This window comes from Rhodnius prolixus, unplaced genomic scaffold, assembly GCF_049639745.1.
Source record: "Rhodnius prolixus isolate KJV_2025 unplaced genomic scaffold, Rpr scaffold_5, whole genome shotgun sequence".
Lineage (NCBI taxonomy): Eukaryota > Metazoa > Arthropoda > Insecta > Hemiptera > Reduviidae > Rhodnius > Rhodnius prolixus.
This window is the reverse complement of record NW_027411624.1, coordinates 20,010,001-20,036,923: the sequence shown is the minus strand read 5'-3', so window position 1 is coordinate 20,036,923 and position 26,923 is coordinate 20,010,001. Positions and strand designations below refer to the sequence as shown.

Genomic DNA, 26,923 nt, shown 5'->3' with positions numbered 1-26,923 from the left:
TTCTCTGCTTGATTCTTTTGTGCAGGTTGAGTTAACACAACCATCGCTTGAACTGATCCAAACAAAAGTTGGAAAAATTACTCTTGGAGATTAGGTTAGATAGAGTTTAAGGCACCGATAATCCGTTAACTTTAAACAAGATCCAACCAGTTGCGATTTGATAACGGAATTAGGATTATACCTCCCAACACGAGTCTCCTCTATCGCTCGATTGTGGTAGCAACAGATTTTTTTGGCTTAAATATGTTACAACTGTACAAGATTAAGCTAAATTGCAAACAAACGGTGCTTGAGATGGGTACGCCATGGTCCAGTAATTCGAAATTCATTTAAGATTACCACGTTATTAACGACAAGCGGAAAAGATAGTGGGAGATTGCCACTTCAAGTCCCATCCTCAAGGGCCACATATTGATCTAAAAATCTCTCTTGAAGGCAAAGGGAGAAAAGGAACATGCCTGAATGTGGAAGGATTAGCGCATTTTAAGAGGACCGCTGGCTATTTCATCTACAAGGAGTTGGACGAGTGTTGATGCCATTTCTCAATCCATCCTTTAGGTTGGGCAATCTGTCATTTTGTCACCGATATGCCCAAGTATTATTATATAAGCCTAGGTATTATATGCCGAAGAAGTTGGCCGCGCGAATCAAGTTATTTTCTAGATTAGGAATGAAATGTTGTCAAAATAAGAAATAGAAGAATTTCGTCAATTTGATTTAGAAACTCTAAGGAGTGAACAAGAATGCTTGTTTACTTCCTAATTCCTCAAGAACCAAAGTGACTCTAGGTTTGGGCAGGAAACAGATCACTCTGATTACAGGCCTATTCACAGGGCACGGAAGGTTCAGGAAGCATCTGCGCAAGGTGGGGCTTATTAGCTCGGAACCGTTGTGCATATTGTGCCAGGAAGAGGAGGAAACGGCCTCTCACCTGTTATTCGATTGCGTTGCAATCGAGAGACTGCGCTACGAAATCTTTGGTACCTTGAGACCAGAGGAACTAGTAGGGAAAGCACTCAACCTTCCTAGAAGGGGATTTAAGGGAAGGCACAATAAGCCTCTTGGTGGCTGCGGTGCCGTGGGGCGTAGGTCCCGTCCCGCCGTGTAAATCTAATCTAATCCTAATTCCTCACTGTTAAGCTCGTTTTTTCCTCATGTTCCTATTAAATATCTTTTAGGTAGTGATTGGATTTGGGACGGGTGTTGGTCTAGTGGTTAAAAGCGTAGCTTCAAGTGTGGAATCCCCAGTTCGAAACTCATATGTTGCTACTTTTTATTTGTTAGAGAAAATGTTTAATAGTAAAGTATGTGCTTCTGCCACTACCTACGACATCTAATCGGTAGTCATTGGATTAATGAGGGACACAAGAAGAATATCTTACCAGTTGGTGGCCTAGATCCGTAGATACCTTCAGCACCGAGCCGTTGTTGATTTTGTTGATTCTGATTAGCCGCCACCGTTGATGTGCCAGTACTATTCACAGAATTCAACCTCATCGGATATAAACTTTGCGCAGGCACTAATGGTCCAGGTCTTGGTCCGTTTCCATTCTCAGCACGATGTAACATTGGTCCAGTACCAGATGATTTGGTATAAACAGACTGAGATCTGTTTAAATTCGCCCGAGTAAGTGGTGGTGATTTACAATAAAGACTTTTCGTACCGCCATACAATGACTCCACTCTGTCCAGTTTACACGGAGCTGCTGAGTATAGACTACCTGTGGCCATATTTGCACTGAAATAACCTTGCCCACCTGTAACAGTATAAATGAATGCTTATTAGTTATTTATGTTTTAGAAGACCGAAAGAGCCACTTACACAAGGTTCAGTTTTTTAAACAATTTTTCCTCCCAAAATGTTATTTTTTAAATTTCGTACTTTTACGAGTATTACTTTTATTGAAAATATGTTTACCATTTAACCTTCTTCAGTCAAGGGGGATTCTTAGAGAATAGTGCAGTTAAGATCTCCTCTTAAGTGACGCCTTAGTAAATTTAAAGGTTGTATCACCTATGAGATTTAAGTGAATACAAAATTCCTAACCCGTTTCGAGTTGCAAGCACATCAGCCCACGGGGATGTGTGACTGTACAGAATTGTTTTATTGGGTTTCAAAGACCAAAATTATACGGTAAATAAATTTTTAACTATTATATTTTACACTGTTTATAAACTTTTATACATTTTAAACCACTCTACGCTACTTTTTTATAAGATTTTTTTCTACCTTTGTTGTATTATTTCGTTTTTATTTAATGACCCATTCTTTAAGCCAATAATTCGTTATAAGATTCTTTGTTATAAAGTGATCCCCTACAATGTTAGGCTCTAATACAAATTAAGGTGCTTAATGGTTAATGCTTTTAACTTCTACCAAAAAAAAAGATGAGACTGGGATCTTAGAATGAATTGCTCTTTGAATTGAACTTTTTTTTTGTTATTATAATTACGATTTAGGCTCAAATTCTCCAAATTTTAAATTATATTATTTGTATTCAAGAGCACTGAAATATTCAGTATAATAGATTACCTGTTGGAGAACCAGTAGTTGCGACAGGTCTATAGACGTCTGCACCAGGCTGAACTGGTCTCAGTGTATTATAGGTCGATCTTGGCTTATCTAATTCATCGTATGTATCTTCATCAGAATGGATACTTGAGGAATCTGTAAAAAATACGTTTTAAAGTATACGTTCCTTTGTATATATACGTTTATATGTTACTAGGGAAAGGTTATTTCATAACCTGAGTTTTTTTTCATTTATTGAGCACTAGTGTTTACATATGTAAAGTACAAACACAAAAAAACCTCTTTGGACAATCAGGGAATTTCACCACATGTTTATCCGGAAAAACACTTTATATCGGTAACTTAACATAATATAAAAATCTTAAAATAATAAGCATGTATTTCTATTGAAGCAAATTGCCAGTGGAAGGACTAAAATCCAGAGCCCCGCTCCAAATACGAAATGAATTACATGCAGATTGTAGAGCTGGGCTGTACGAAGGAACCCAGTTTGGGCCCCAAATTTCCGAGAATGCTGAAATAAATAAAACCTAATGCACCATATGTTTTGAACTTGTTCAGCCCGGGACTCTGAAGGTAAGTTGCTAAATATTAGTTTCCAATTGCAATTATTTTAGGAAGTAATTTAATTAATAATGTTAGTAGAACCCCAGTAGGAGAGGCAAATTATTATTCTGCCTCGGGCCTCAATTTTATTTCATACGTGCCTGGTGGTGAGTTGGTTAAAACGTGTGAATTACCTAAATTTAGTACAACCGCTAGCGAACTCTTAGCATAAAACCCTCGCTGACACAAAGAGCAATACATTCCAGGTTTTCATCTTTAAAGTACTAACTAACTGAAAAGATCACCAGATTTCTAGGTGGCAGAGTGCAAATAAACTTTAGGGCTTCCAAATAAGATGATTTACTTAAAGTGAAATAACAGCTCTCTTGTTTACATAAAATTTTCCCCATATTGAATCCTAAATTTCCATATTTTCTTTATCTGTTTAATCAGTACTTTCCAACCAATAAAACTTATTAGATAAATCGCATTTTGGAAATGGTAGGATTTTCTTACTTAAATTAATTATCCAGGATTTATATTAAAATGATTGCTTCACATTTTGGAGGTTTGCCAAGCAGGAATAGGATCTTGGCAATTGTTCCTTCCTTTAAAGATATTGCCAGGACAACTAACAATTTTTTCTACGTAATTATTACTTATTTTAAAAACATATTAGGAATTTAATATTCTTTTTTTGTGGGATAAATTATAAGAAGTCTCTGATATAATGAGTTTTTTTGGTAAATTGTTGCAATGTTACAACAAATGCAAGGTTTTTTTCCCGTCATTCAGCTGATAGATGCATCTATCAGCACAAGATATTATATTATTTTAATTTAGGAGCACAGGCGTACTTAGAGAGGGAGATTTAGGCGTCAAATCCTGCCCTAATCGTGTGAAACAAAAATTCAATAAAATGATACAAAAAATGTAAAAGCAACATAGACAAATCCATATTATTTAGAAAATTTCGTCTTTAATAGAGTAATTACTTAACACTTCTACATCTCTGAACATAATTCTTTAATTTAAAATTTGGAACCTAAGTCTGTATTAGATTTCATGGGAGTTAGTCAGTCTATTCCCAACGCGACCCTTGGTATTTATTGTGGCAGTCTCAGGAAGGAGCACCTCTCTTGTCTGTCTGCTTATACGTAAGAGTCTGGAGTATAACTCCTTGTAAAGCTTGAAAGAACTGAGTCTCAATCACGAACGTCCTCCACAATGGCAAGAAATACTCAATTCTTGTACTGGCGTTTCTTTTTTTCTTCTTGTCAAACCTACAAAAAGCTATCCATTCAAAACCCATGCAATGAATGTATTTATTCAGACTATCGTTAATCTTCAACTAGCTTCGATCGTCCGAAAAGACTTCCAGCTTTGTTAGGGGTCTTGCCTTATTAAACTTAACTAACAATGAATACTTTTTTTTGGCTTTGGCCCGAGATTTTACTCCACCAATTGCACCGTTATATTCTAAAAGACAGTATAGTCGTGAAGTCCAAAATTCTCTACAATGCAAGATTACTTAATTACTTATTTCTCAATTCTTGCTTCAATATAATTAGTTAAACCAAATCTAATTGTTGAATTAATATTGAATCGATTTCTAAACCATTATTGTTGAAAAGTAATTTTTTTTCAAATAAGTTGTTGCAACAGGGTAAGAAATTATACCATTTACTTCTAAGCATAAACAAAATTAGGAAGAAGACACATTTTTTCCGCTTCTTAGTAGTAGGATTATCAATTTTTAACGTACCAAATTAAATACTATTTATTACAAACTTAATTTTTATTTTTTGGTTCCATTGCGACCATGAACAGTTAAGTATAACATCTTGGATGTAATCATTTAACATTTAGGCTGTGAGTTGAAGGTCATTGGAATTTCTGTAGTTACATAATAAGTCCTTTTTTTTAAAAAAATTTATACCCAATTAGTGAACATTTAAAATGTTATCCTAGCTGGGCTAAAAATAGACTAAAAATTATTTCCCATGTTTAAAGTAATGTCTTACAAGGCCTGTTTATTTTAAATACGTACTTTAAAAACAGGACAGTACTTAAAATTTCCTATAGAAGGCGCTTGGTACATCTAGAATTGGTAAAGCAAAAATTTAATCAATTAAATTCCAATTGAATTAAAACAAATTTAATTTTAATCATGATCCAAATTAGTTGATTGAACTTATTTAACATTTAATTTAATTCCATTAAATTAAATCAATAAATCAATTAAAATTTTTAATGATAAAAATTAAAATTAAATAATCAGAATTTTAATTGATTTGAATTCCAAATTTAGTTTTAACCACTTTTGACGATTAAATTTTTTAATTTAATGTAATTTTAAGAGATTAAATTTTTATAACCCCAGCTTTGGCAATGGTTGAACCAGGATCGGGCCAATGCACCTTCATTCAGTCTAGCTGGTGCCTCATCACCATCAATATTATCACTGTTCTTAAACTCGGCACTTTCATTCTAACAATACTTGTGCCATCATTAGTAGAAAGTGCTTGGAGAATTAGGAAAAACTTATGAAATATCTTCTCTCTAACTATAGTTCGCTTTCTATTCCCAAAGACCCTCTCCAAAAAGTTGTGAGGTTAACTCCCTTTGTTCACAACTAAATTAAGTTAAGGAGAGTGCTTGAGGATTATCACAATCCGGTATTTGGAATAACGTCTCTATTGAAGTATCGCTGGAGCAATTGTTTAGTGGGGTCACCCTGATCAATAGGATATTTGTCATTGAACTCTATAGAACAAATAGCCATAATAGATACTTTACTGGAGGAGTAACAAGTAATACTCTTAACTAGCAAAGTGTTCACGGAAAACACTGATAAATGAGGAATAAAACACATCCTCTCTATCTCACTGAGTAACCAAGTCGGTTCAAAAAGATAAAGCTCCATTATAGCAGATCTGCTACATTAAAGCAGTATTTGCCTACTTTATAAGTGGCTAGTCAATCCAAGGTTGGTTCAATGTAAGTGAGAATTACTGTAATGTATGCAAAAGACTAAAACAATTACTCACAAATTAACTGAGTAATGCAGCCTTACGTGACTTACTAATCCTGGAACGTCCTACAAAACGAGGTTCCATCAGAGTGGAATTGCAAAGGTGAAAAAGAAATAGCTCAAATGACTTCACTAACATGGAGATGTGTAGCAGGTAGATTGACAAGATAATAGACTAATACATAATAAATAGGATATTATGTAATGCGGTAAAAAATAAGTTAAATAGGATGGTTCTATATGTCTCGTGAGTTGTCTACATGGTTAAATGTGAGTGCAAGATAGCCCTATATAGTTAAGCCTAGCATGGTTAAATGTGAATGTAGAAACTGCATTTGTGTTTCTCCAACGGATGGAGTTTAAAGGAAGCTTACAGCCTACGTAATGGCGGCTTACAAGTCTACAAAAGGCCTTTTATACCTCTTCTATCTATTTCACTATTAAACAATGAAAATTCTGAAGTTTTTTGTTTCGGTTAACGATAATTGTATAAAATATGAAGTATTATTCCAAAAGAAATATTATTTATCGTATTTTTTAAGAGATTTTTTTTTCTTGCTTAATTCGAAAGTTTATCAAATACCTATGGGAGAAATGTTGGAAAAAAATTATTAAATTAATTATTTCATTGAAATTATTAGGTTTAAAGTAGTAGCCAATCACAATGTAGTATGGTTGAAGACTGGGCGGGGCAGGCCCACCTGTGGGGTAATCACGCCCCGTCCAATGAAAATGATTCAAGGCTGGTCAAAGCGTATTAACAATGGCACTTCTGTACCTTTCACTTATTTTTCTAAATATTTTATTACTTTTTTTCATATTTCATTAACTTTATTTTGTTATTTTAGAAATAATATTAATCTTTCGTGGATACTGAGAAAAAAATGTTGACAAATTATTTAAAGAAAAAAAATTCTTAATTTTTAAGAAAATTACCGAACTATTAAATACCGAACCGAACTATTAAACAAAGATTATAAAAGTAAAGTAATGCCTAATATTTCAAAAGAGCTTCACTTACGTCCATTTGGATATTTAAGAGACCAAAAATTATGACGCTTCGAAAAGAAATCTAAATTTTGCAAACATTTTTCATAATGATGTCACCAGTTCAAAAATCAATAAATAAAAATCTACCATTCTTGAATATTTGTTAGAATATGTATTATACTGAGTTAATAATAGGCTCAGTAACTATCAATTAAAAAATTATTAATAATACTGCTCTAAAGAATCACTTACCACCATCAATCGAATCTTTAGATCTCTTAAAATGTCTTCTAGGGTTGAATATGAATTCGTAGATAAGACCAGCTGCTATTCCACCCATTATCGGTCCAAACCAATAAACCTGTAAATAAAATATAATCACTAAGATTAAATATTATCACTAATAAATAAAGAACAATAAAAAAATAAAACTATATATATTACAAGAAAAATAAAGTACTAGATAAACCTATTATCTGTAGAAACAATGACCTCTATTATGTGTTATCGAGAATGAGTTCTGTTTTAAACTTTCTTTTCGATTTTTGATTTATAATTCATTAATAATTAGTGAGAGATTAATTAAAGAAATCTCGTAAGACTCACCCAGTGGTTGTCCCATTTGTTCATGACGAAAGCTGGTCCAAGCGCTCTTGCTGGATTCAGTGAAGGCATCTGTACACATAGATAAAACAGAAATGAGATATTCTAATTGTCTGTTTTATGTTTGAATACAATTTAGTAATAAAAATAATAAGGGAAGGAATTAGCTATGAGGTTAGCATACTGGACTCCCACGCGGAGGTCCCGGGTTCGAATCCAGCTGCTGACCCTTTTCTCTTCCTAGGAGCTTCTTACAGCTCACTGACCGGTGATGGACAGTGTTGTCTGTAACGAGAGAACACTGTCCGGAGGCCGGCAGTGCACTGAAAAAAGCTCCGGGCGCTAATAACCTTAGATGTTGACGCGCCTTAAATCATAAATAATAATAATAATAATAATAATGCAAGATGGCTCTAATATATAATTATTTAACTAGTTTAATCTTTTATTTTTGCGAATAAAGTTTTTTTTCCAGAGAAATGATGTGAAACTAAATAACTGTACTACACGCATATTGCAGCAGATGTTTACTTCGTAAATTCGAAAACAATAGCTTATCTACTCGAATTATAGCATTTTAGAAATAACTGGTAAAGTAATCAACCCATTGTAACTACCAATTAGGTATCGAAGATGGAGGGGCAGAAGCTGATACTTTACGATTAACAGTTTTTTCTAATAAATAAAAAGTGGTTACACGCGGGATTCGATCTCAGGATCTCCCGATTACAAAGCCACGTTCTTGACCACTACACCAACAACCGCCCGTCAAAGTGACTAGTACGTTTATTTAATTAGCCTAACTTTATGTTACTATAATGTTATCAGTTCCACTCATTCCTCTAAATGACTATACTGTATTACTAACAGTAAGAGATGTCTACTTAATTATCTATACTTAGCTGTGATATAGACTTTAAACAATTTATTATTAAAACAAAATTTTGTTAAAATGAATCTACAAAAACATTTATTGGTGAAATTATATTTTGAAAACTTTAACAAGATTACAATGCTCGCGCAAAATGTGCTTCAGGAGAAAGTAGACAACTATGTGAATAACTATCAGACACGGTAGGTGGCCTTGAGAAAAGAGAACTATTTCTAGTTGTGTGTCGATTGGGAAGAAAGAAGAGCAAAAGAGAGGATGCTGTGGTGGGCAAGAAAGATAGTTTGATTTGGCCGTGGGAAATGTCGGGTTCTACAAGAGATATATTATACTCTGGGCAGTAACAGAAGCGGAGTGTGTGTCAAGCTAGCTAGGCTATAATACTGTTCATTGTATGTGTTCTCTCCTCAAGTAAGGCTACTGTAATACTGTTCACTGTATATGTTCTCTCCTATCATTTTGTGGCTGCTTTATCATTACTAGAGTTCCAACTGTGTACTAATACTCGCACATGTGCACTAAATTTCTGCACTGCACAATATGTTGTTAGTGATGGCCTATTATTTTCGTACACTATCATATCATTTGTGCTGCCTGAACAAGAAAAATACTTTGGATTATAATATTGTTATTCTTTAACGATAATGATAATTGCTAGGGATGATTGTTACCAATTATTGTTAGGAAACCATAGATAACTACAGTAAAACTGAAAAAGCACTTTAAAAGACAAATTACATCAATATAAACAATATTCAATATAATATTGTAATAGAATGTATTAACTGATTTGTTTACTGTTATCTTTTTCTCTTTCTTCACTCTATCAACCATCTAAAATGGTAACCTTCAATTTCAACTTTGTCTTATTTATTTATTTTCAGTAATTTATTAACATCAGTTAGTATACTTTTTCCCCCCCAATACTTCTTGTTTGTAAACAAAGTTCACCTTGGCTTAATACTTATTCAATGAAATAATTATTAATTTGTGGATATAAAATTTGTTATAGCTAGTTAAAATGGAAATTTAAATATTTTTAACTTGTTTCAATTAATTCTTCAGCATGAAATTTTGTAATGAAGGTTATATGTAATTTAATTAATTATTGATTGTCATTTCATGTTTGTAATTAAAGATAAGAATCTGTAACCTAAACTATTTAGATTTATCTTTTGTAATTTATTATATATTTTCATTTATGAATGCTGTATATTCTTATTATAACTTATTCCAGAATCCAACCTTACAATTTCCGTCAATAAATAAATGTTTTAAAAATTTAATATCTTTTGCATCTTATTTAATTCTCATTAATATTATGTAGATGGCATTACTGTTCAATTTGGTTAACGCCTCTTTAGATAGAAAAATATCATTGTCAGCGATTGTAATGTGAAACTGAAATCATACGGGAAGTCGGAAATCTGATTCTGACACAAAACTGATTGAATCAAAGTCCGAAACCGGTCAGGGACTACAATAAACATTTGTGCTACTAACTTTGATAAAATAAACATTTTTAATAATCATTAATAAATAATAACGACTTAAAATACCAAACTATTTACAAAGTTAAGCTAAATTAACTATTTAAAAAAAAAAAATTAAAACCCAACTGAGTCTAGCATCTGTAGAATCCTGAAAAATACAGCGATATTACGCATGCTCAAAATGATGGATATCAATCAAGTTTTAAAGATAAATAGTGATGTTTTTCTGTCTAGAACTAATACTTTTTATCTCGTTTCACTGACTTGATTTCTCTCTATTCAAATTTGTATTTCTAATAATGCTAATAAATAATCTTTTATATTATACCTATGTTAGATTACTTTAATTACCATTTAAATGTTTTATGTTATTTCTTTCTTTACTTATTTTTAATAAGCTGGGGATGTTTTCACTGATTGATTACAGAAAACTTATATTGAAGTCCTGTACTATTCCGTACAACTTTGAAATTTGAAGAAACCTTAAGGATCATAGTTACAAAACTATTAAGAATAATTGACGTAATTTAATTACGAAATAAGGTATGTTTATATTTAATTTACCATTAAATAGATTGTAGAACCCATTTCTTGTAAATCATTATCACTGCGTGAATTTTAATTTCAAAGAAGCCTACCCATTGCGACAAGATGGAAACATTTCATTATTTAGAGAAATGGGTTTTAGTGGTTGGAAACCGCAAATATCATGATGTAAGGTGTTTTGAAGGAGTTGTACTATATTGTGTTGATGTGTGTTAGTAGTAAGTGCTAGATGGAACACTTCAACTTGTATTGTTATAAGTCACACTTTACATCTCTCTTTAACTCATATCTAGCCTGTACAATAAATAGATGGCAGCACTTGTAAAATAGTTCATTTTAGTACTATTTCAAATCTTTAAACAATTTTCAAGTTTCTTAAACCAAACTTTAAGCATCGTTTTGGTACATCATCTGTGTACTTTAATAGAAAATAATGTCTCCTAACCACTGCCATCATTTAAATGAAGCTTTACTCTCCTTCTTGAAGCAATGCTGACTTCCGCTTAATTAATCCAACTAACGATCCACATCCGTTCTATAAAGGACCAACTTTTCCAGCCATGGACAATATCTTGGTTTTGTTTTTGCACTATAATAAGAACGATTTCCCTTTTTCTTTTTTTACTTTATTATTTTTTTTTCAAACAGGCAATTAATTCTTCATTTTCATTTCCGTTACATCTTTTATTTCCATAAATTTATTTAAAAAAAACGATGAGCTAAAAAAATGTATCATCGAGAGGGTCCGAAAAAAGTAGGTAACAGCAATCGCTAGAATATTCTACAATTTTTTTGGAAAGCAATTTTAGAATGTAAGAGCAACATCGAGAAATATTTCTTAAAACCAGAACTTTTTACTAAAAACTTTTTCCATAAATTGTGTTTTAAAAACAATTGAAGCTTTATTTTCAAAACTCTAGGTCAAGATACTTCGAATTATGTATAAAAAAAATAATACTTAGTCAGTGGTAAACGTACTATAGATTTCAAGGCGCCACAGTAGCCGAGCGGTTAGAGGCGAGACCTGTAAAGCTAATACGTATTGTGTGGTACTGGGTTCGATTCCCGGTCTTAGGCCTTGGATTTTATTTAATGGTTAATAAAAGAAATTTACAGTAAAGTTTGTTTGCTAGTCGCCTCCGTTCAAGGACACCTAATTTGGTAGTTGGACGTAAAGTCTGCCTAACAAAAATAGGCAATTACTTTACTTTAAGTACTAGATTGCCATGCAAAGATCCCAGGTTCGAATCCAGTTGCTGGCCCTTAGATTTTTTTCACTTCCTAGGAGAAGCTACTTACATCTCACTGCAAAACAAAGAAAAAGTGGCTTTCCCAGAGGATACGAATTATAGAATGGACCTATCGTGTCCTTCCGCTTGTCGTAAAAGAAGCGACTAAAGGGGTAATAAATCCATTATCCTGATTACCATTTCCTTTTGCTAGCCAAATACTGTTTCCTCCCCACTGTACCTTTCTGTGGTGTAGGCAACTTCTTAGGGAATAATGACCCTAAATTCAAACATCCTGGTCCTCTAGATTGGTTTTCTTGCATTTGACCCGCTTCGCATCCACCGGGAGGAAAAAAAAGTAGGTGCATAACAAATACAGAAAAGATACAGGGCTTGTGCCTTTTGGGAATTAAGGATACGCGATCTCTTAGGTTATGAAGAAAAAAGTAGCTCCACACGAGACACTAACTGAGGATCTACTTATTAGCCCGTGCTCATAATCACTACATCAAACTCTTCCAGGCCACCAACAAAAACGTCCGATGGACAGTGTTGTCTGTAACAAGGGAGCACTATCCGGAGGCCGGCAGTGCACTGAAAAAAAAAAAGAAGCTCCGGGCGCCAATAACCTCAGATGTTGTTGTCTCACCTTAAAACAATTATAATAGCAATCTCCTCTTAAGACAGCAAATGTAAAAGTAGATTTTTTGGCCTTTAAAGACAGAAATGGCGGCATTTTGGGTGAAATTTTTAATAATTAATTTAAAATAATGGGATACTTGAACAGTCCCAACTTTTTCCCTAAGATATGATCAAAAAATGGAACTTAAAACCAAAATTTCTGCACTCAATCTTTTTTTTAAGGAGCCTTAAAGAGCAATGTTCATTTTCAAAAATAGTTTTCAATCTGTTTGTATTTAAAAATAAATATAAAAAATAAGGAGTGCGTTATTAAGAGATTTGTACCGTTAGGAGATATTCTACAGTATCTGTTTTCAATGAAAAGTCATCATAAAAGAAAATGGAAAAATCATCAATTTAGAATTGATAATCTGCAACAAAAGCGATATAATTCGATGAAATGGCAATATCTCTTTGCAATAAAACTATGAAAATGTTACATTAACTTATTTGACAAAGAGATTTATATTCATAAAATATACTTTAATAAATCGCAAAAACTTAAGAACACTTACGGAAACAATGCTGGCTGCTAGATAAGCGGATCCAATACTAAGTGAAGTCCCACCTAACCATTTCCTGTGACTATCCATAGATACGAAATAAGTGAATACCACGACAAAGGTTAGTATTAACTCTAAACCAAATCGTTCCCATGGTGAAAGATGGACAGGTAATTGGGCGACGGTAGCGGTTAGCGTATTGTGCCGTCCTGGTTGGGTCACTCTGTAACATAATTATTTATTTTATTAGTTTTATTGATGATTTTTAGGAAATAATATTCAAAACAGTTTTAATACATAAAACTACTCGGTTATCCACGTAAAACAATGTAGTGGAGAAATTCGATGAAATAATTATTTTTTAAAAATTCCATTTACAATATAAATACAAATAAATTTACTGTTATAATTCAGCGCCTTCTAGTGAATTTGAATTGAATTATTTCAACGATTTACATTAGATTAGATTAGTCTAGGGCGGCCTCAAGGCCTACGCCACTGCGACCCCTTAGGATCTATTGTGGCTCCCCTCACTCTAAAGCTCACCCTCCAGACCTGTCCTTTTAATCAGACTCTTGATGCTAGAGAGCGACTCTTGGGTAAAGCTCACAGGCCTTGGTTTACACCTCCCCGAGAAGTAACATCCTTAGCCAGACAAGCCCCTTCATACAGACACAACACGTGCAGTGCCGTTTTCCTCCTCCTCTTTCTGACAGAACCTACAGAGGCTATAATCTGCCAGGCCCATGCGAGGCATGTGTTTTCTGAGCCTGCAGTGGCCCAGTTAATAGGCCTACAATCATCCTTATAGCCCCACGGCCTTGACGAATTAATTCTGCAGTCAGCCTCAGCGAATAGCCTTTAATAAACTCCTTCGCCTGACTCTGCCCAGTGGTGGCAAGCCACCACTTCTGAAACCTATTCCGCACCAAATAACTTAATGATCGCAGTCTTAACACACTTCGGAATCCTAAAACAGGGCCCCGAGCCAATGAAGTGTCCCGCAGAGCCTTCCCGGGCCAATAAATTTGCCGCTTCGTTCCCCTTGAGTCCTTAATGTCAAGGTACCCAAACCAGAAAGACCTTATTTTGGTCACTAATTTCCTTCAGGGCACCCAGACAGTCCCAAACCAGTCTTGAGTTGACCTGGTACGAACTTATAGCTCGTAGAGCAGCCTGACTGTCCGAGAAAATTACAACCTTAGAATTAATAATTCCTCGCCCATGGTTACCATGGTTACTTTTATTTAAAAACAAACAAAGAAAAAATAAGCAAATCACCAAAACAATCACCACAATGTAAATTTATTTTCCAGCGATTTCCATCTTTTTATTTGAACTGAACTTTATGGGTAATTTATTGCCAGAAAATAACATTTCCCTCTTTTATACTTGAGTGTACAAAATAAAGCCCTTTATTTTCCAATTTACTATATTTCTGGTGGAGAAACTGTTAATATTAAATTTATTTTACAGTTTTATTCCACGTTGTGGAATACTTTTAAAAAATTTTCCAACCAGTACCTCGCTTTTCCTAATTTGAATTACGTTAGCCCAGCTAGCAATGTAAATGGAAATACTCTTTTTCTGTTCGCTAGATAAAAATAAATAATAAAATGAAGTTAGAGATAAATTTACGAAGATGTAAACAATTTTTATTGTGTGTGTTTTGTGGGGTTTATCAAATTACTATATTCGCTTAAATTTGTTTTATCATCTATTTCGTCGTAATCTACTAACTGGTAGAGTGATTATCCTATTTTTTCCTTATTAGTCAAAGTATATAATCACCCTTAAGTAGTCAAAGTATATAATCACCCTTAAGTAGTTAAAGTATATAATCACCCTTAAGTAGTCAAAGTATATAATCACCCTTAAGTAGTCAAAGTATATAATCACCCTTAAGTAGTCAAAGTATATAATCACCCTTAAGTAGTTAAAGTATATAATCACCCTTAAGTAGTCAAAGTATATAATCACCCTTAAGTAGTCAAAGTATATAATCACCCTTAAGTAGTCAAAGTATAATATAATCACCCTTAAGTAGTCAAAGTATATAATCACCCTTAAGTAGTCAAAGTATATAATCACCCTTAAGTAGTCAAAGTATATAATTGTTGTTTGTGTTTAGTTTTTGTTTTCAATCATTTTTTTTATTTTACACTTTCACTTAGGATAACCAGCAAAAATTTGTACATATGTTTATTTCCCACCTTATATTCAGGCAATTATTTGAATGCTTCACTTGCCAAATCGATTAACTCCAATTTCTGAATTTTATTAAATTTTAATGTCTGAACACTTTATTGACTCCTAACTTTATAATAGTCAAAACAAATTTTGTTGATAATAAGTATTAACACTACTAAATGACAAAATATTTTCAGCCATTGAATAATAAATAATTTATTTCAAAAGTCAATCTGATTAACTCCATTCTCTAAATGTAAATTGTAATACAAATTTAGTTAAATCACTTTATACAACGCAATTGACGACTTCTACTTTGCTTTTTAATGCAACGATGTAATACAAGACTGGTTATTGTCGTTGTCCCGTCGCAAAGAAAGAGATTAATCAGTTGCATTCGAATTTCAACAGAAGCAAGTACTTATGAATTTCAATTTCACTGAAAGTGGTTTTTAAAAACAAAAAATAAACCGTTGCAACATTAAGATGGAAGAAATTAATATTAATTTAATTAATAAATAAAAATTTGAGGACAAATCGACATGACGGGGAGCTCAAATACATCTAAAGAAGAAGACACCATTTATATTGCTGAAGAATCAATTTAAACTAAATAATAATACTTGTATTATTTGTAACAGAACAGTTATTACTAATTTTTGCTAAAATCTTTAATAAAAAATTGTATATAATGAAGTTTTCTTACAATAGAAATATAAATATAAGATTGAATTCGAATTAATCATTTTCTTACACTTGCCAAATCGATTAACTCCCTTAATTACGTAAAAATTGTCGTAATAGTAACGATATAATCCATTTTGCACTTTTAATGTGTTGTTAGATAAAAGATACATCTGCAGCAATACAGTCTACATCGTTTATTTGAATCTATCGTTTAACAGGAATTTTAAAAAACAGTATACAGGGTGAACCAGTAAGTATTGTCCATAGGCCTACTGCGTGTAGTACATCTAAAGTGGAGTTCAATGACGTATTGGCCAACTTCATATTTTCCTCTGTTCTTGAGTGACGTCACTTTAAAGTTTTTTTTCTAAAATCATTACTTTTTCCAATAAAAATGTTATTACTCAGAAAGTTTTAGTCCGAATTCGATTCTGATGACATGGTTAGAAAGACAGATAAATTTCCTAAAAATTGACAACATTTTGAAGCATAAGTTATTCTCCAAACTGCCTTAATCTTCCTCCGGAACCTGGGAAAATAAAAGTAATCGAATACTTTTTTTTTTTATGTGCAATAAGTAACCTTAGACTACCTTATTTTAAGACAATCTACTTTAAAAATTGACTACAGCTCCATCCATAAGAGTTTAATGAATTAAACAACACAATACAATATCACTGCTGTATGCTCGTGAACAAGTTTTCTTGCAAAACAAACGTAATTTCTCGTACGAAGATAAAAGGAATCCTGGAAAATGATATACCGTTTGAAAGCCCATTAGACAAGGAAACTTTTAAAAAAGTGCCAGCACCTAGGTGTGATAATGATCACATAAGGGCCTAATGAGTTTTCTTAAAAATTTCGATTACTTTTATTTTTCCAGCATTCGGAGGAAGATTGAGGCGGTTTGGAGAATAACTTATGCTTCGAAATGGTGTCAATTTTTAGGAAATTTATCTGTCTTTTTAACCGTGTCATTAGAATCGAATTCGGACTAAAACTTTCTGAGTAGTAACATTTTTATTGGAAAAAAGTAACGATTTTAGAAAAAAACTTTAAAGTGACGTCACTCAAGAACAGAGGAAAATATGAAGTTGGCCAATACGTCATTGAACTCCACCTTAGATGTACTACACCCAGTAGGCCTATTGACAATACTTACTGCTTCACCCTATATACTAGTTTCTAATTTTTCATAACTTTTTGTTTTATGGAGTTAATCGATTTGACAAGTGAAGCATTCATTTAATGCTGCAAGATGCATCTATGGTGTGGTCAAGATAAAAATCTGCCATGAATTGGGGTAAAAAAGAAAAAAAGGCGGAAGTTCCTATTGGTTTCTAGATCAAGTGGTCACATGTTTAGAACGGTTTTTTAATACTTAGCGGTGGGTCATTTCAAGTAGCATCATTGTAAAAGACCCCGAGGATATTATTTACCCTCTATGGTTTGATGATTGAACGGTTCAATTCTTTTCTTTCTTATCTATTCCTTTTTTTATCTATTCGTATCTATTAGATAATAAGTATGTAACACAGTTTTATGAGGCTAACAGTTGGCTGCACTTCACTATTTAAATAAAGAACGACAAAAAAAGAAAAAAAAGAGTAAAGAGCCTTGACTATTATGTGAAGGCTGTTGTATGTAGATCTATTTCCCCCAGTTACCCATTTGGGGGTGATGAGTACACCTTACATTGCTGTTGAGATCGCCCGCTGACGGGCCTTAATCCTGGGGCTACACTTGCAGTGAGTTTGCCAACCCCTCACCAAACTGGATCACACGCTGCTAATTCACCATTCCAGTTCTCACAGCGATCTCCGGGATCTTCACGCTGTTCTGGGTCCATTGACAGATAATACCACGATTAGTTACAACAGCTATTATCGCTGATACACTTGTCCGCCATACAAACTATTCATTCGGATAATGTCATTATTAACCCATTACATTTTAGAGCTCTCTATTAAATAATCGAATAAAATTAACTTGTTTAAATAGAATTGGGATCTATTTAAAATTTAATTGGAATATAAGGTCTAAAATTTAAGGGGGGGTCAGATTAGAAAAAAGTCTCTTACCTTTAAATTATTTTTTCTCAAAATAGAGAAAGAAGTTTCGAATCTCCCAGGCTCAAAATTCAGTAAAAATTAAATAGAAAATGAAATTTTATATAAGAAATTACGGTTTTATATCAAACGTTTTTGTATGTAAACATCCAAGTTAATAATCGATCCTGATGATTTCTTACCGTATAAACGTAATCTAAAGAGCCCATTATTAGGTAAATGAGCTATGTTTTCATTATATATACAGGGTGTTCATTTTACGACGGCTCAAATGAATTTCATGCTTAAACGGTTAATCTGTGCAAAAAATGGCCTCCTCTGGCTCGCAAGCCAGGTTAGCCAGCAGGTTATCAACTGCTCTCTGTATCTGAGGAGACAACTTTGAAGGCACAGTATATGCTTCACAAGTTGAGTAAAGTGCATTATTTGATAAATTAAGGAATAAGTTTGATCCTTTACATGAAAGATATTTATCACTTAAATATGTGGCAGAAGGTTTCCAATTTTTTTTTGGTAATTAAACGCAACTCTCCCAAAATTACCAAATAATTATTAAACCTTCTTGTTTGTAACAGATATAAAATTAATTTTTACCCATTTTGCGTTAGAAAAATCACTCAGGAAAACGACTTATTTCCCGATATTAAGAAAAATACTAGCTTTACTACCTTAACAATATTTTCAGTAGAAAGGGGATGAAAAAATTCATAAAAATGACCTATCGTGTGCTCTTCTTTCTCTTTGATAACAAGTTAAAAAATTGAAATATGATTAATAAATACAAGATTTTGAAGTGGCCTGGCACCTTTAATTTTTAAGATATCGAATTGCGGTTTCCGGTTTCTTTCATAACTTTTTGTACTCTTTAAAAACTGTGTATACGAAAATGGGGGTCAGATGCGAACGCGAACCCTCACTTTTGGTCGCACGTCTGCCGCGTATGCGGGCAGGAATCTAAAATCAAGTCGCATATTCTGAAACTAGAGGTGACGGGCAACAAATTTTTCCTCTACCATTTTTTGCTCAGATCAACCGTTTAAGCATGAAATGCATTTGAGTCGTCTTAAAATGAACACCCTGTATTTTTTTTAAATTGAATTATCAAAAATAACAGCTTGGAAAGATTTCAACCAATGGCATGCATTGTAGGTAACGCCATTTTTTTTTTTTTTTTTTGGCCAGCAGTTTATTTGCCTCTTGAATAACTTTTTATTTTTTTTTACATTTGATTAACTGCCACACAAGAGAATTTCAAATGTATGCATAAAAGTGGCAACCAAAATGCGAGTCTATGGTAGTATAATCTTGAAGTATTATACTTCTTTTTATAAAGTCAAGTGTGTCAGAAGTTGGGGCGACAGATTTATATCTTCATAGCAATCTTTCATGTTGTCAAGGGATACACTCTCTGGTTATGGGAGATAACAAAAAAAGAAAAAGAGGTTGGCTTATTACAATTCTCGAAATACATTTGAATACAATTCTGTGATGAATTTGGTTTATATACTATGTCTAAAATATACAATGGCCTCAAACAGAATGTAAATGAAGATTACAAGGGAAGAAAGGATTAAGTCCATTTTATAGATTTTTCAGGAGAGCAACTTTAAAGTTTGAAACGTTACAGTTTCAGTGTTTATTGAAATATGCTTTTGTAATTTATACACTGCATTGAATGGACCATTCTTTAGTATTCCTTAAAAGTATCGAACAAATATTTTTAAAAATTGGGGCCTCTGTGTCTATTTGTCTGTATGTCTATTTTCTAGTTTCTTAGTATAACCCTGGAATCAGATTGTGAAAATAAGAATATAATGTAATATAGAGATCATATTACATTATATAAACTCCATGCAACTCCCACGACAAAATTATAGTAATCTGTGAGTCTAGTCGTCTATCATACAGGGTGTTCATGACTAAATGAGTTTCAAAAAATAGTATTGTTTACAAATTTTCGGCTTTTATTTTGAATGATCGAACGTAAACTATAATATATACCTTTCATAAATAACTTTCATAAAACCAGACAAAAGATTAATATAGCTTAGAAATCCACACCAGCAGGACTTCACTCTTTCTGTCCGTGTTTTGGATGGACTTCACCCGTTTTCTCAGTGTATACCATATATTTATCTGGCTGTAACTCTCATTACTTTCAAACTAAGTTGACCCATCTGAAAGTTTGTGTGATGGAACTACATAATGATACCAAAAACTCATTTTCGTCAAAATTGGACTTACGAGATCTGTAAATTAAGTAATGAGACAAAAAGAATTACAATTCTATATTGTCACCTTCAAAATAACTTCCTTCTGAAGCCACACAGCGCTGGAGACATTTCTTCCACTCCTCATAGCAGTGCTGGAACTCCGATACTGGAATAACCTTCAGCTGGTCGGATACAGCCGTTTGAATGTTTTCGACTATCCCAAAATGAGTTCCCTTGAGGTGATTTTCCAACTTCAGGAAGAGAAAAAAGTCACAAGGACTCAAGTCAGGCGAATAAGGAGGCTGAGGAGCCACAGAAATGTTTTTACTGGCCAAAAACTCGTTTATTGAAATTGCTGTGTGGCAAGGAGCATTATCGTGATGCAACACCCACTTGTTCTTGTAGTTTGGTCTAACACGAATGACCCTTTTTTTCGAAGTTTTTCAAGAACCTCTCGGTAAAAGTGTTGATTGACCGTTTGTGACCATGAGGTAAAAACTCTTTGTGGACGATTCCGTGGATATCGAAAAAAAACAAATCAGCATGCATTTGATCTTCGACTTCGTCATCCTTGCTTTTTTTGGGGGCCTTGGAGAGGTTGAAGTGTGCCACTCCATGCTCCTTATTCGCCTGACTTGAGTCCTTGTGGCTTTTTTCTCTTCTCGAAGTTGAAAAATCACTCCTCAAGGGAACTCATTTTAAGACAGTCGAAAACATTCAAACGGCTGTAACCGACCAGCTGAAGGCTATTCCAGTATCGGGGTCGAGCACTGATATGAGGAGTGGAAGAAACGTCTCCAGCGCTGTGTGGCTTCAGAAGAAAGTTATTTTGAAGGTGACAATATAGAATTGTAATTCTTTTTGAATAAAAAAATTTAAACAAATCAGTCTCATTACTTGATTTACAGACCTCGTAACCCCGTTTTTCCGTGTAGTCTTCAAATACAAAAAAATACAGCTTTTATTTTGAAATCTAGTAGTAATGTGACAATTATTTAATAAAAAAATTAGATCTCTAATTACGAAATCAAATTAACTTCACGTGAAACTATTTCTTTTTCTGTAATTATATGAACATAATAAGAAGTTTAACTGAGTTAAGAAGGACACGAATTTGTCCTAAACGTCTCGTAGAGTAAAGAAAGAATAATATTTTTACAAAGATGACTAAGTAGATACCGGCATCGAATTGTGTAGAAGTGGAAATGTCAGTATTCTTGATGAACTATAGCGGTTGGCAGATCTGTCTTCAGACTTCGAAAAGGGTAGGTTGCTATTATTTTTTTTTTTAGCAGTATTTTGAGTTTGATTCTCGTATTTTTGGCACCAAGAGCTTTAATAAGCTCTAGTAAATTAGTTATGCTTATTTGTTGGAGATACATGTAAGTAGAATCAGAACTGGAAGATGAAATGACAGTATCATCGGCATAGGCGTTGATTAGAGTTACAGAATTGGAATGGATATTGAGATTGTAGAATGTTGTATTGAGATAAGCCTTACAGGTTGTAGTTCGTAGAGCGCGACTCCGGAAAAATATTATTTATATCAAAGCAAATAATTATAATAAAACTCATCAATAGAATTTGGCAAAAAAAGGGATGAAAAATTAATAAGGGCAAATGAAAAAATAGTAGATAAAGGGTATAATGGTGACATGTGGTGACGACAAAAGAATATAAAATAAAATAAAAAATTAAAATGAATTCAAAATCGGGTCAAGGGTCACTTGTCGCACAAGTGTGTTAGTGTATAAATTCTAACACAAATATAACCACACTCATAGGGTTTCAGAGGCCTGTATAGGTTACCCTGGTGACAAGTACGGACGCCCGACCAACTAGGGTTTTGTCAGTTTGTAATTGTGCATTATGTGTGACCCCATCTGAGAAAGAACTGTGACGTGGGTGTGATAATTGTTACAAAAAGAAAAGGAAGGAATAAATATAATACAAAAATGATAGTCTAGAATATAATAATAATGACAATGGAAGCAGCATGGGTTATACTGCTTTTTACATGGAACAAGTGTGGGTTGTGACCATTAAATGCAAAGGGGAGTCAGCACCCACCGAAACTGGCAAACAGTGGAAACAGAAATTTATTTGCTGCTCACCATGACATAGTGATGCCTCTGGGGATGTAGGATATCCCTCACCCTGTTCCTCATATCGATGGTCTCCTCTCTGTCTCTCCTTTTGTTCCTGGTTATGATCCGTGAAGTGTTCCGTTCATATTAGCCTGGCCAGAAGAGTTTACACTTTACACAGAGGGTGCACTGGCACAATGGTTCACGTTACGCTACACATTCTCTCGCAAGCCACACAGAGACCGCAATATCCTCCTCCACTCAGTTCTTTAAATTCTTTGGGTCATATTTTGGAAATATTAGATTGAGAAAAAGCCATTAATTTTAGTGCGAGAACCAAATAATGCATCAAAATATTATGTCCAAGGGAGAATTTTGAGTTTTCTACTTTCTTATACTTTATTATAATAATAATTTGTTACATAAAATTATTGAGTACATAATTATGCGAAATACTCGTATAATATACATACTCGTAGTCAAAGGTAATGCGATTATTTCAAATTTTTGATTCTGAAAATCAAGTCTATCGTTGATCAAATTTTGTAGTAAGTTGGCGTATACGTTGTTTAAATTGATCGTGTCAGTTTTGAAATTTACTGTTTTCTGTCTTTGATAATACGAGTATGTACGATATATCATTGCTACAACTTTCTACAAAATACGAGGTGTGGTTATTAAATAACGAGACTATTGCTGTAAAACATTTTATTTTAAATTTATACATATTTAGTTATTATCACCTTCAATATACACCCCTCCCCTATCCCTACAATGCTCCTTGCGAATTTACCATTGTTCTAAACAGTGCTGTAAGTCTTTTTCTGTCAGCTCCTGCTTGCCGCTTTTTCTTTCACAGCTTCAACGGACTAAAATCGTGTTCCTTTTAATGCAGATTTGACTTTGGGGGAACAGATAAAAGTCACATGGGGTCAGGTCAGGCGAATAATGCATTTAGCCTAAAACTGGGATGTTGTACTTGGCTAGAAACGTCTTGACAGACAATGTAGTGTGAGCCGGCGCTTGATGGAGTCTTCCACAAATCGGGTCGTTTTTTCCTTACTCTTTCACGGAGTTGAGCAAGCACCTCACCGGTAGCAATGTTGATTAATTATAATCGTTATTTTCATCCGTTCTGGACGTGGAAGAGCGATCCGGGCGGTCATCATCTCCGACGTCTTCGCGGCCATCTTGGAAACGCTTGAACCATTCAAAAACTCGCGCACGTTATTAACATTCATCACCATAAACTTTTTTTAAATAAGTTTCAGTAGCGGTTTTATTAAGTTTTGATGTGAAATTTCACGACAATTCGTTGCTCTACTACATGTGTAGTATCATGTTTTCGGCTAAACGAAACTAACACCTCTTACACAAACGACGGTTCCGGTCAGACAGATTTCTCTACAAGCACGTGAGACGCTGCAATCGATAGAGAAGGCTTTACGCTGCACAGCTGTCGGTCGTAAAGATTTGGCGCTTGCATAGTTTTTCTGTAGCAGCATCAGTCTCGTTATTTAATAGCCACACCTCGTACTTGACAATTGGTAACACTGACTTCCTCACAACCAAACACATAAAACCGATCACACTCAGTCCATGAGTAGACAAGACAGAAGATACACCATCCCTTTAATGATGTAAAATAGTACATTGTCCATTAGCCCTGAAGATTACGTATTCCCTAGATCGAAAGCTTGGCATAATAAAATAAATACAAAATAGACTGAAATTGGCAGTTATTTTGTTCATCCTATTGAAACTAATTAAAACTGTCCGGTAGGACAGTTGTATAAGGGTTGATTAAAACTGTCCGGTGGGACAGTTGTATAAGGGTTGATCGTCAAAAACTGCACGAAAAAGCGTAACGTTGAAAAACACCCAACTTTGACAATTTTTTTCTCTTTTTCTATAAAAGATAAAATTCCCAAATTTTCTTTAAAATATAGGGCAAATCCTCCTTTACGCCCGAAATTTTTTTGCAACAACATAGATATAACAGGTTTCGAGAAAAAAGTTGCTGAAAATGAGCAAAAACGGCTTTTTCAGAAATTGTTGTTGTTGTTGTTGTTCTTCTTCTTCTTCTTCTTCTTGTTACCTTTTTTGTAAACTGCGTAGCGCCAGATAATTATTACTTATTATTACAAACGTTTGACTACTTCATAAAATAACAATTACTTTAATCGAAGAATGAACTTAAACCGACGATTTTTATTTAAAAATAAATAAATAAAATAAAATAATTAATGTATGTTGATGTGAACATTTTTTTGTGAACATTATTTTTGTTTCTTTTTAACCTGTAATTAATAGTTTGATTATTATAGATAAATAGATTCTACAGTCTGCAGTCTTGAAAAAATATTTTATGCATGAAAATGGCCAGCATAAGGGTCTGTGACATCTAATAAATTCTAAAAATGTGAAGGAAAAATTAATGCAGTAAAATTACTTAAATAATGTCAATGAAGTGTAAATGAAATGATGGATACTTGCTGATTTGTGTACCTTTTGGCGTTTAATCAACCCTTATACTTAACATTTTAAACTGTAAGTTTTTGTTAAGGAGTTATTTTTATTAGGAATAATTAATATGTATTCTGTGATTCTGTTCTCATAGTTAACTGTTATCACTGATTTCCACGTAGGAATCCAGTGCGTAGGAATACTTATTAATTGATATTCTATATATTTAGAAATTGAGCAATGTTTTGAAATAATGAGCGAGAGCTAACAAGTGGATCCCCTATTTCTAACAGCTCTTTAATCTTTCCAGAGCTCCCCACTGACGCTCCTTGCCGCCATTCTTTGTATCACATCCGCTATCCATATTTTTCATTAGTTTCAAACCCAATCTAGAGGACCAAAGATGTTTGAATTCAGGGTCATTATTCCCTAACAAGTTGCCTTCACCATCGAGAGGTTCAGAAGGGAGGCAATTTTATTAGGCTAGCAAAAGAAAAAGTAATTAGGTTAAGAAATTAATTACCCCTTTAGTCGCTTCTTTTACGACAAGCGGAAGGACACGATAGGTCCATTATAACCCAACCCTCTGAAGTGGCTACTTTTAGTTACAAAAAATTTTTAATAAATAAGCTTCCGCCCGCCGTTCGCCCCTCCTGGATTAGATACTTTCGATTTTAAGCCCCAGCCTAAAGAAATAGACGAATACTTTATTTTTTTTTTTTTTATTAATTTTTGAGATTTCCCAAATGTGTAGAAAAGATATTTCGGTCCATATCCACCTAACTCTTTTTTTTTTACACGATTTTGAAATAACAAGGTACACCAATAACAAGGTACACCAATAACAAGGTACACCAATAACAAGGTACACCAATAACAAGGTACACCAATAACAAGGTACACCAATAACAAGGTACACCAATAACAAGGTACACCAATAACAAGGTACACCAATAACAAGGTACACCAATAACAAGGTACACCAATAACAAGGTACACCAATAACAAGGTTCACCAATAACAAGGTACACCAATAACAAGGTACACCAATAACAAGGTACACCAATAACAAGGTACACCAATAACAAGGTACACCAATAACAAGGTACACCAATAACAAGGTACACCAATAACAAGGTACACCAATAACAAGGTACACCAATAACAAGGTACACCAATAACAAGGTACACCAATAAGAAGAAGTACAGGTTTTTTCACGAATTTTTTGTTCTAGCACGAATCTCCCTCCAAAAAACCATTTTTTCATCCTAATTTTGACATTATGATCCAGAAGTTGATCGGTTTATGCCCACACTTGTGTTAGTGACTTGGTCTTGCTGACAATCACATGACTTCATGGCTTGTTTAATTTGTATTCTGGAGCTAACGGGGAAATATCCGAATTTTATTATCACTTTTTTCTTTATCTCGTTGTACTTCAACTTGAAACCCAGCATTTTGTTATTCAATGTTAAAGTGTTCAGTATATCACTGACATATCTACGAGGGTCGTTTGAAAAGTCCGTGCAAAAATAAAAACTACTTAACTTTTTGGGGTAAACCTTTTTTATTTTTCAACATAGTCTCCTTTTAGGCTTATACACTTCGTCCAACGCTGCTCTAGTTTGTTGATCCCTTCCGAATAATAGGATTTGTCCAAGTCTGAAAAATAGCCATTCGTTTCTGCAATCACCTCCTCGTTTGAATAAAATCTTTTTCCCGCCAGCCATTTCTTCATATTGGGGAACAAATAGTAGTCCGAGGGAGCCAAGTCTGGAGAATAGGGGGGATGTGAAACGAGTTGGAACCCTATTTCCATTAATTTTGCGACCACAACTGCTGAGGTGTGAGCTGGTGCGTTGTCGTGATGGAAAAGGACTTTTTTGTGGGCCAATCGTGGGCGTTTTTCTTGCAGCTCGGTTTTCAAACGGTCCAATAACGATGAATAATATGCACCTGTAATAGTTTTACCCTTTTCCAGATAGTCGATGAGGATTATTCCTTGCGAATCCCAAAAGACAGTCGCCATAATCTTTCCGGCCGAAGGAACGGTCTTCGCCTTTTTTGGCGCAGATTCCCCCTTGGTATCCCATTGTTTAGATTGTTCTTTGGTCTCAGGAGTGTAGTGATGTATCCATGTTTCATCCACAGTGACGAAACGAC

General features: G+C 33.9%; 1 protein-coding gene and 1 long non-coding RNA gene across 4 annotated transcripts in view; one reads left to right on the top strand and one right to left on the bottom strand.

Annotated features, from left to right (window-relative positions):
* Positions 1 to 26,923, bottom strand: part of LOC141458858 (neurogenic protein big brain-like) — a 194,572-nt gene that overhangs the window by 1,039 nt on the left and 166,610 nt on the right. Inside the window, exons 3-7 of the mRNA XM_074137402.1 lie at positions 13,060 to 13,270; positions 7,710 to 7,778; positions 7,356 to 7,464; positions 2,534 to 2,668; positions 1,383 to 1,757 (exon numbers count right to left, since the gene is read on the bottom strand). Of these exons, the coding sequence (XP_073993503.1) occupies positions 1,383 to 1,757; positions 2,534 to 2,668; positions 7,356 to 7,464; positions 7,710 to 7,778; positions 13,060 to 13,270 (899 nt within the window). The remainder of the gene's footprint in view (positions 1 to 1,382; positions 1,758 to 2,533; positions 2,669 to 7,355; positions 7,465 to 7,709; positions 7,779 to 13,059; positions 13,271 to 26,923) is intronic.
* LOC141458859 (uncharacterized) overlaps positions 2,750 to 26,923 on the top strand; it is a 107,592-nt gene continuing 83,418 nt past the window's right edge. The window contains exons 1-3 of one of the 3 annotated variants that reach the window (XR_012461228.1): positions 2,758 to 3,109; positions 10,516 to 10,631; positions 15,649 to 15,894. This is a non-coding gene — a long non-coding RNA (uncharacterized lncRNA). Of the gene's footprint in view, positions 3,110 to 10,515; positions 10,632 to 15,648; positions 15,895 to 26,923 lie in introns of those variants that run through there. The other 2 variants (XR_012461229.1, XR_012461230.1) reach the window with 2 other exon arrangements.